At 69.2% G+C, this 9,777-nt stretch overlaps 2 protein-coding genes across 2 annotated transcripts; one reads left to right on the plus strand and one right to left on the minus strand.

The window, feature by feature from the left end:
- Position 1: 1 nt before the first annotated feature.
- On the minus strand, positions 2–5,584 carry FCHSD1 (FCH and double SH3 domains 1). Its single transcript, XM_067005439.1, has 19 exons — positions 5,457–5,584; positions 5,240–5,337; positions 4,989–5,034; positions 4,062–4,135; positions 3,658–3,802; positions 3,441–3,577; positions 3,303–3,366; positions 3,077–3,205; positions 2,762–2,884; positions 2,576–2,671; positions 2,391–2,498; positions 2,183–2,287; positions 1,657–1,920; positions 1,494–1,577; positions 1,173–1,350; positions 875–1,080; positions 700–796; positions 562–629; positions 2–406 (listed from the first exon to the last, which is right to left on the minus strand). The coding sequence occupies exons 1-19, from the start codon at positions 5,475–5,477 to the stop codon at positions 347–349; spliced, it is 2,103 nt and encodes a 700-aa protein (XP_066861540.1). The 5' UTR covers positions 5,478–5,584; the 3' UTR covers positions 2–346.
- Positions 5,585–7,112: 1,528 nt separating this feature from the next.
- LOC106034418 (proteinase-activated receptor 3-like) lies at positions 7,113–9,775 on the plus strand. Its single transcript, XM_013178577.3, has 2 exons — positions 7,113–7,716; positions 8,503–9,775. Exons 1-2 carry the CDS (start codon positions 7,296–7,298, stop codon positions 9,513–9,515), a joined length of 1,434 nt encoding a protein of 477 aa, XP_013034031.3. The 5' UTR covers positions 7,113–7,295; the 3' UTR covers positions 9,516–9,775.
- Positions 9,776–9,777: the final 2 nt, after the last annotated feature.

Consider the following 9,777-nt stretch of genomic DNA (forward strand, 5'->3'; position numbering starts at 1 on the left):
GTGGAGCGAACTGGTTTTATTGGGGCATGGCCACCCCCTGCCCGCACCAAACACGGTGCGGTACCCAGCACGAGGAGGGGCACAGGGGCCTGGGGAAGTAATGCCATGGGCAAGGGGCAGGGGCACGGCTGCCCGGTGCCATACGGGGATGCAGGAGCACCCTGCAAGCAGCTCTGGGCAGGATGCAGCCCCTGGAGAGACCAGCTCGGGGAACAGCAGGGTGCAGGGAAGGTCCTGCTCCCCTCCACACCATCTCCTGCCCCAGGGGAGCAACCCAAGGACGGGGGGCATGTTTCGCTCGGGTGAAGACTGTGCAGCCCGGGGAGGGCCAGGGGCATCCCCAGGGTCAGCTGAGGTCCAGCTCGGGGTCAGGGGCTCTGCCGGGTGGTGGGGGAGGCGCACGGAGCTGCCAAGAGAGGGGAGGAGATGCCCGCAGGCTGAGGCCAGGGGCTCCCCATTGCCCTGACCCCCAGTACAGAGGCTGTGGGGATGCACAACCCCTTTGTGGGGATCTGGGATAGGATTTGGGGGGGGAGAACATCGCAGTGAAGGGGTGCTTACCGGACGGATGCGGGTGGCTGACAGGTCTGGAGAGCTCTGCCCGCTGCCCGTGCCCTCCTGCCTGCCAACTGCACCCACGCAAGAGCTCAGACACGCTCCGTGGGCCCTCCCAGACACCCCCCGACCCCCAGCACTCACCTCCCAGCAGAGTTTCGGGAGACGGATTGGAGCCCACGCTGCTGCCAGGCACGAGGCCGGGTGGGGAGAAGGGCGGCGGGGACGGTGAGGGCAGCTCCTGCGAACACAGAGCCGAGCGCTGGAGCAGGGCGGGCAGCACCGGGACCCCCCTGCAGCCACGGTCACTGTCACCAACCTGCCCAGCCATCCCCCGAGCCCCAGTGAGCTCCTCCACCACCAGCGAGGGGAAGACGCCGACGCGGCCGTCAAAGTCCCCCGTCCAGAAGCCGTCGTCCACCTCGTCCTCAGCACGGGGCAGCACGCGGATGATGGCACCCTCGGGGAAGCTCAGCTCCTCGGGGCTCTGTCCCTCGTAGTCATAGAGGGCTCGCACCAGCCAGGCTGTGGGGAGGGGGCTCAGCACCATGGGACGAGGTCCCGCAGCTCCATCCCGGGGCAGTGATGTCCCACACACCCGTGCCCCACACACCCACCTCCGGGCTCCAGGACCAGCTCCGCGGCCATGATGCTGGAGAGCTGCCGCTGCAGGGCGGCCCCCGAGGGGCCCACGACACCAGTCCCAGTGGCCAAACTCGGCTCGCTGCCCACACAGCCCAGGGACAGCAGGTACTTCTCAGGGACGTAGCCGATCTGGCCTGCCTTGTTCCGAGCCTGGTAGGGCAGAAGCCACATTACCATCCCAGTGACATGATGGCATTTGGGTCCCCCTGGCCCAGAACCCTCCAAAACTGCCCCCAGCTTTGCGATGAGCCGGAGGGCAGACCCCAGTCCACTCCAGCTGCCCACACACCCACCTTCACCCACTCCTCCATGTCACCATCCTCGATGACCTCCAGCTCCTCTCCCTGCACGATGGACAGCTCGTCCGCCTGGCGGCCCTGTGGGGAACAGGGGACAGCGCGTCACAGCCAGGCCGGCAGTGCCATCCCCACGAGGGCCGGGCACCCGTGGCTTTACCTGGTACCCGAAGATGACTCTGCAGGTGTAGGGGTAGGTGCGGGCGGTGTGGCCGGGCTCAGCATCCTCGAACGTCTCGTCGCTGTCGTAGTCATCGAACTCGGCGGGGTCCAGCCCCGCAGGCTCCTCCTCGCCCGGCCGGGTGCTGCTGGGGGTGCGCGGGTGCTCCTCGCCCGCCCGCACAGCCCCAGCCAGCCAGGCGTCCACGTCCAGCCCCACCGCGCGCAGCAGCGCCAGCCGCGCCTCTGCCTTCGCCTTGCCGACCTGAGGCACGGACCGGGAGGGGATAACGGCACGGACAGGGCAGGGATGGGGAGGGATGTTTTCAAGGGATAAGGTGACAACAGTGGGGTGGGGGACAGCCAAGCCCCATCCCCAAGGACCCGGCCCCCAGCATGGATACTACATGCCACAGCATCCCAGCACTGTGCTGCCACTGCAGCTCCACGTCCCTGTATACCCCCGTCCCCAAAACCCCTTGAGGGCAACAAACCTCGAGGCCACCCCAAGCACGTTTGGGACCCACCTCTGCCTTCCGGATGTTTTCTCGCACTTCCTCCATCTGCCGCTCCACAGCGGCCGCCTCCGCCTCAGAGACCTGCTGCCTCCTGGCCTCCAGCCTCTGCAGCACCTGGGGGGCACCAGCAGGTCGGGAGGGGGGGCGGTGGGATGGGGCTGCAGCTGCTGCCCCTCCTCGAGAGCCCTGGGAGGGACGGCCTTGGCCACGCACCCACCTCCTCGCCATGCGCCTTGTTCTTGCCATCCCGGGTCACCCGCGTGGCCCAGCGCCGGGCCTCCTTCTCCAGGCTGGCCCCGCCGTCCTCCGGCTCCAGCAGGGACACCTGGGCAAGGACAGGGTGGCTGGGAATGGTCTGGGTGTGTGGCCTCCCCGTATTGTACTGCCCCCCACCCCACGTACTTCAGGGATGCCAGCGAGCTGGAAACGCTGCTCGGGTGCCAGCGTGAAGGCGGCGTGGTCCTGCAGGAAGAGGAGGAGGTCCTGCTCCCGGCACACCTGCGTCGGGGAGAAGCATGGGGCTGGGGGAGGGATGCTCACCCGTCCCCATCTGCCAGCCGTCGGGGACCCGGGGACGGGTGGCGTTACCCGCGTGGCCGCCTCCGAAACGCTCTGGAACCACTCCTGCGTGGCCCTGCAGGTCTCCACCTCCGCCTGGCCCGCCGTGGTCAAGTGGTCCCGCAGCCGCTCGTAGAGGTCGCCGTCCAGAGCCTGTGGAAAGCCAGTGGCAGACCCCCACATGGCCCCCGTGTCTCCTCGGGGACAGGGCAGGGGACCATGCCAACAGCACGGGGACCTGTCCCAGCCCTGCGAGACCCCCGCCGTGCCCTGCCCAGGGGGGTGCAGTGGGGTGCTGTGCCCCCCAGCAGCCCCGAGCTGGGGAGGTGTCCCCAGAGCTGCTACCTGCATGACGGCGGGCAGCTCCACGCGGTAGTAGTGGTCCAGGTGGGCATTGGCGGACACCAGCGTGAGGACGTACTCGTTCTGCACGCCTGCAAGCTGCCTCGAGTACTCGGCCAGCTGTGCGGAGAACTGGGGGACGGGGACAGCGAGGGGTGGTGACGAGGTGGGGGACACCGCCCCGCACGGTCCCCGTGCCTGGGGACCTCGCCGTCCCCGCGCTGCCCACCTTGGCGCTGAGTTTCTGCAGGCTGGCCTTGGTGTGGAAAATCCTCCGGTCGCTCTTGCGGAGCCTGGGCATGACAGGGACAGTGTGACCCCCTGCGTGTCCCCACCACTCCCGCTGCAGCCCCCGTCCCCTCCTCACCGTGCCTCCACGTCGGCTGCCTTGTCCTTGGCCACCTCGCTGCTGTGCTGGAGGTGGGTGAACTGCTTCTTCGCCTTGTCCAGCTCCTTCACCGTCTCCAGCAGCTCTGCCTGTGCCTTCTGCAGCTGCTCGATGCTCTGGGAGCGGGACATCAGCCCTGGGACCTGTCCCCACTGCCTTCACCCTGTCCCGGGGGGCACATGCCCTCACCCCGTACCTTCTTGAGCATCCTCTCCTTGGACAGGCGGGCAGTCTTGGCAGCCTCGGCGGCGAGGCTGCGGTAGCTCTCGGAGGCAGTGACGCGGGCCTGCCCGGCGTACGTGGTCCCCTCAATGACGCCCTTCCAGACAGTGAGAACTCCCCTGCAGAGATGAGGGCACGGGATCAGCCACACCGTGGGGCTCCTGTGCAGCCCTGCTGAGGCTTCTGGGGATGCCCAGAAAACAGCAAAGCCTGCCCCTGCCGTCCCGCTGAGCTGGGTACTGCATCCATGGGGACATCCCACTCAGGGCTGCATCCCTAAGGCACCCAAATCCTGGCCAGCATTTGCCATCTCCAAGCTGGGAGGGCCACGCATCAACCCCTGCCCCTTGTCCCCATCCCCATCCCCCTGTAGCTCACCTTGAGTCACCGGCATCGCTGCGGCCCCGCTGCCAGTCCCTCTTCACGAACTGGCTGGCCAGCCTCTGCAGTGCCTGCGGACAGACCCGCTGTCACCGGTGCTCCCTCGCCGGGCACCCCGGCACCCTGCCACCCACCCTGGGGGTGAGAGCGGGTCCCCTGGGGCTGGCTGCCCACCCTGTGGGTGTCCCCAGGGGGGGCAGGTTGGGGGCAGAAAGCAGCCGGTGGCAGGAAAAGGAGGCGAAGGCTGGCCCGAAGGCAGTGCCAGGGGGTGCGGAGGTAAAGGAAAGCCCCCCCAGGTGGCGGCTTTCAGGAGCAAGGACCAGGAAGGGGACATCAGCGAGGGACGCTGGCTGTGAAGGCAGAGTGGAGGAGCCCCAAGAAAGCCAAGCGCAGAGCGATCTGAGCCCTGGGGGGGGGACACGGGGACAGTCCCTGCGGGGTGCTGCACCCACCGGAGAGTCCACCGAGAGCACAGAGCAGGCGAGCAGCCGGGAAAGCAGCGGGGCAGCAGCGGGAGGGAGGCAGAAGGTGCAGCGCAGCAGGGGGCCGAGACCCCCTGGAGCCCCTTGGGTGCTGCTGGGGGAGAGAAGAGGGGGTCAGGGGGGTCGGGGGACCAGAGGGTCGGAGGGGTCAGGGGGTCAGAGGGGGCAGGGCCGGGGGTGCCAGGCGCGGTGGCACTGCCACAACCCCGCGGGCCGTGGCGGAGGGGACACGAGGTGAGGGTCGCGGGGTGCCGGCTGCACACAGCACGACCCCGAGGGATGCAGCGGGACCGGGCTGCGGTGCACGGAGCCCGGCCATGACCCAGCACGGGCCGGGCCGCCACCCTCCCGTGTCCTTCCCCGCGGGCCCGCGCACCCGCGGAGGTGCCGGGAGCCCCCCGAAGGGCCGGGTCCGTTCCCGACAGCCCGGCCCCGTCCTCACCTGCCCGTACTCCCGCTCGATGGCGGCGCGCTGCTTGCTGTACGACCTGCGGGAGAAGGCGGGGGGGCAGCGGGGCCGGCGGCGGACCCCGGCAGCCCCCGGTATCCCCCCCGGCAGCCCCCGGTGTCCCCCCCGGCAGCCCCCGCTGTCCCCCCCGGCAGCCCCCGCTGTCCCCCCCGGCAGCCCCCGCTGTCCCCCCCGGCAGCCCCCGCTGTCCCCCCCGGCAGCCCCCGCCCCCCGTCCGGCCGTACCTGATGTCCTCCAGCAGCTCGGCGTCCCGCTGCTGCTTGCCCTGCAGCCCGCAGAGCTGCTCGAGGAAGTGCAGCTTCACCTCCTGGCTCAGCTTACCCTGCGGGCACGGCACGGCACGGCTCGGCTCAGCCCCGGGGCACGGCCCCGCCTCCCCGGCACGGCCCCGCCTCCCCGCCCCGGCGCCCCGCAGGGCCCCGGCCCCGGCCCCGCGCCCACCTTGCGCGGCGGCGGCTGCATCCCCCCCGGCGCGGCGCCCACCGGCCCGCACCCGCCGCGCGCCTGCCGGGCCCGGAACTGCGGCCCCGCCCCGCCCCCTGCAAGCCCCGCCCCCTCCGCAACAAGCCCCGCCCTCCGCAACAAGCCCCGCCCCCTCCGCAACAAGCCCCGCCCCCTCCGCACCAAGCCCCGCCCCCTCCGCACCAAGCCCCGCCCCTCCGCACAAGGCCCCGCCCCTCCGCACCAAGCCCCGCCCCTCCGCATCAGGCCCCGCCCACATAGCCACACCCCACAAAACAAAGCCCCGCCCACCCAACGTGCCCGTACCCTACAGGCCCCGCCCACCGGGGTGAGCCCCGCCCCCCACGCTGTGCCCTCCTCCCTCTGCGGGCACAGGGGGGTGGGGGCGGGGACATGGGGACAGGGGGATGGGGACATGGGGACATGGGGATGGGGACATGGGGACAGGGGATGGGGACATGGGGACATGGGGACAGGGGATGGGGACATGGGGACATGGGGACAAGGGGACAGGGGGATAAAGGGGCATGGGGACAGGGGACAGGGGGATAAAGGGACATGGGGACAGGGGATGGGGACATGGGGACATGGGGACATGGGGACATGGGGACATGGGGACATGGGGACAAGGGTCAGGGGGATAAAGGGGCATGGGGACATGGGGACATGGGATGGGGACATGGGGACAAGGGTCAGGGGGACATGGGGACAAGGGGACAGGGGGATAAAGGGGCATGGGGACATGGGGACAGGGGACACACGGACATGGGGACACCGAGATGGGGATGTGGGCATGGGGACAGGGGGACATGGGGATGTGGGGACAAAGGGACATGGGGGTGGGGAGACACGGAGATGGGGACACAGGGACATGAAGGCATGGGGATGTGGGGACAGGGGGACAGGGGGACATGGGGATGGGGGACACAGGGACATGAAGGCATGGGGATGTGGGGACAGGGGGACAGGGGGACATGGGGATGGGGGACACAGGGACATGAAGACAGAGAGATGGGGACATGGGGACACAGGGGTAGGGGGACAAGGGGACACAGGGGTAGGGGGCCAAGGGGACACAAGGACAGGGGGAGAATGTGATGTGGGGACGGGGGACATGGGGGCACGGGGACAGGGGGATGCGGGGACACGGGGGCTCCAGGCGCGGTGTATGGGGACACGGGGAGCCCTGCGGCCCCGGTGCTGGGATGCGGGGACACGGAGTGCTGGGGCCATGTCCTGCTGCGGGGACAGGCAGGGCACCGCTCCCGGACATGGGGACATGGGGACACAGGGACACGTGGGGTGCAGGGACACTGCCACCCCTCGCAGGAAGGGTGCCCGGCCCCTGGCCTGGCCGGCCCCTGCTGCAGGGACACTGGTGGGGGGGGGACAGTGCCACGACGCTCCCCAGCAGCCCTCGCCCCCCCCCCGTCCCGTCCCCATGTCCCCATATCCCCATGTCCCCATGTCTCCTGTCCCCATGTCCTCATGTCCCGGTCCCCATGTCCCCATTGCCTCTCGCTCCTCTTTCTGCTGGCGCTTCCGTCCCGTGCTCTGTCCCTGGGGGGCTCCCCGCCGTCCCTGTTGCCCGCCCAGGGCATTTTGGGGGGCATTTTGTCCCTTCGCCTGGTGTGACGCTTTGTCCTGGGCCGTGTCACCAGCTGTCACCAGCTCCGGGGGCACGTGGGGAGCCGAGAAAACGTACTGGGGGCCCCGCAGCAGAGGGTTGGGCGCAGGAAGGGGACAGACGGGGGTCCCACTCGCGGTGTGGAACAGGCTCGTCCGAAGCCACCAGACCCGGGGACGTCTATTCCAGGCATGTCCCCGCTGCCCCTGCCGGGGAACGTCGCGTGTCACCTCCCTGCAGCGGTTTGCAAATCGTCCCGCCGCAGCCACCAGCGGCTGCTTCCTCCTCCCCAGCCCGTCCGTGCAGGAGGCTGGGAACCCCCCCGGCCCCCGCGGCTGCTGCCGGTGACATCCCCGGGGGGCCACCGCAGGCCACAGCGTCCTGCCGGGCTGCTGGGAACGGGGACAGCGTGCACGCACGTGGCAGGGGAGGAAGAGGAAGGGAGCCGGTGGCCGTCCAGCCACGGTGACGCACAGCGGGGCCAGCCCTGCCGGTGGCTCTCGAGGGGACGCAGCTCTGGCGGAGGCCACCCTGCCGAAATGTCCCTGCCGGTGACTTCGCCCGGCGTCGCCGCCACCTTCCTGATCAGCTTGGCCACCCAGCTCCCCGTGGGTAAGTGTCCTGGTGGCTGTCCCCTGGCTCGGTGACACGGGTGACAAGGGGCTGGGCACAGCAGGATGGGGGGGACCGTGTGGGATGTGCCGACGCTTGGCACTCAGAGGGGGCGGCTGTGTGACACGGTGACAGCTCCCACGGTGCAGACCCCTGAGCCCTGCCACCGGGGGACATCTGGCCCAGGTGTGCTGGGGGACAACTTTCCCTCCCGCCACCAAAAAGCAACACGCTGTCCCCTGTTCCCTGGATGGGGAGCGGTGGCACAGTTTGCAGGGGACCCGGTCCCCGCGCAGGGTCCCAGGGGCACGTCCGGGCATGCAGTGGCCCAAAATCGGGGGGGAGGCTGGGGGGGCTGCAGTGCCCCGGCTGCAGGAAGGGGCCGGCTGTCACTTGCTTGGCAGTGGTTTTTTGGGGCCCTGCTCGTTCTCTGCTTCTGCGTCAGGCGAAAAGCCTCCGACCGCAGGGAGCTGGTGAGCTGCGTGCAGCCAGCTTGTGTCAGGAGGAGGAGGAGGAGGCAAGACCCTGGTGGCTTCGTCCCAGCCCTGTCCTGGTGTGGGTGGCCGTGTCCTGTGTCCCCCATGCTGGGCGGGACCCCCCAGGGTCCCTCGTCCCAGGCACCCCGGCTTGCACCCAGGGGGTTGCTCGGGTTCCTGGGTGCCCATGCTGCAGAGTCACCTCTGCTGGTGGCTCCGCAGGGGGAGGTGACAGCTCCTGGGGGTCCCCGTGGGGAAGGGGCACCGGGAGGTGCTCTCGGCCCAGCCCCACATCCCGTGTCCTCCGCAGCGTGTGGCAAGGGGCGCGTCTTGCGGCCCCTCACCCCCCAGGAAGAAGCCGAGTGCCCCAGCGCCTCCGTGGAAGCTTTTCTCAACAGCACCATGTCCACCCGCGTCCTGCCCGCCCTCTACTCCGTGGTGCTGCTCGTGGCTCTGCCGGCCAACGCTGTGGCCTGCTGGGTCCTGGTGGTCAACTTCAGGAGGTGCTCCAGCTCCCTCTTCCTGCTCAACCTGGCCAGTGCCGACCTCCTCTTCGTCCTTCTGCTGCCCTTCAAGATCTGCTACCACCTCTTGGGCAACCACTGGCTCTTTGGGGACTACCTGTGCCGCGCCACGGTGGCCCTCTTCTATGGGAACATGTACGGCTCCATCCTCTTCCTCACCTGCATCGGCCTGGAGCGCTACATCTCCGTGGTCCACCCGTTCGTGCTGAAGGGCTCCAGGTGGACGTGGGGCAGGGCGGGCATCTGCGTGGGCATCTGGCTGCTGGTGGGGCTGGGCGTGAGCCCCCTGCTCTTCTACCCCCAGACAAAGCACAGCTCGCTGCTGAACATCACGACGTGCCACGATGTCCTCGGAAAGGATGAGCAAAAGTTCTTTGACTCCTATTTCCTCTCGCTGGTGGGGCTTGGCTTCGGCGTGCCCTTCGTGCTCATGACCATCTCCTACAGCTGCATCCTGGCCCGGCTGCTGGCCAAGCACAGAAACTACCGGCACGTGGTGTGCGTCCTGGCCGTGGTCTTCCTCGTCTTCATCCTCTGCTTCACCCCCAGCAACGTGCTGCTCTTCATCCACTACCTGCTGCAGGACACGGTGTGCAGCAACACCGCCTACATCTGGTACGCGCTGGCCCTGGCCTTCAGCGCCTTCAACAACTGCTTCGATCCCTTCATCTACTTCTACGTCTCCCGAGATTTTCGGGGCTGGCTCCGCAACAGCTGTTGCCCCCAGCGGCTCCGGACACGGAGGGGGTGGGAGAAGGCAGCCTCGTGCCTGAGGTCCAGCGAGCAGACCCAGCTCTAGGCGGGGCTGGGGACATGGGGCTGTGTCCCATGTGGAGGGGACCCTGCTCCAGCTGCCAGCCCGGGGCTCACCCCCGCTGAGCCCCCTGTCCCCAGCTGGGAACGGTCCAAGGGGGGACAGAGCTGCCGCCCCGAAAAAACCCCGAAACCTTCAGCAGCACGGTCCCCACCGCTCCGTTCCTGGCGCTGCCACCTCTGTGCCCCTGTCCCACGGGTCCCTCCCCACCCAGTGTCCCCACCGCTCGCCCTGCGGTGACCAAACC

The sequence above is a fragment of the Anser cygnoides genome, chromosome 14 (assembly GCF_040182565.1).
Source record: "Anser cygnoides isolate HZ-2024a breed goose chromosome 14, Taihu_goose_T2T_genome, whole genome shotgun sequence".
NCBI lineage: Eukaryota > Metazoa > Chordata > Aves > Anseriformes > Anatidae > Anser > Anser cygnoides.

Bases quoted from the DNA above. Each gene is read 5' to 3' on its own strand.
- LOC106034418 (XM_013178577.3), top strand. From the start codon at position 7,296: ATGTCCCCGCTGCCCCTGCCGGGGAACGTCGCGTGTCACCTCCCTGCA. The intron at 7,717-8,502 runs GTAAGTGTCCTG...TGTCCTCCGCAG, and splicing joins GGCCACCCAGCTCCCCGTGG to CGTGTGGCAAGGGGCGCGTC.
- FCHSD1 (XM_067005439.1), bottom strand. From the start codon at position 5,477: ATGCAGCCGCCGCCGCGCAAG. The intron at 3,803-4,061 runs GTGAGCTACAGG...TCATCTCTGCAG, and splicing joins AGCGATGCCGGTGACTCAAG to GGGAGTTCTCACTGTCTGGA. The intron at 2,885-3,076 runs GTAGCAGCTCTG...GGCTTTCCACAG, and splicing joins AGCTGCCCGCCGTCATGCAG to GCTCTGGACGGCGACCTCTA.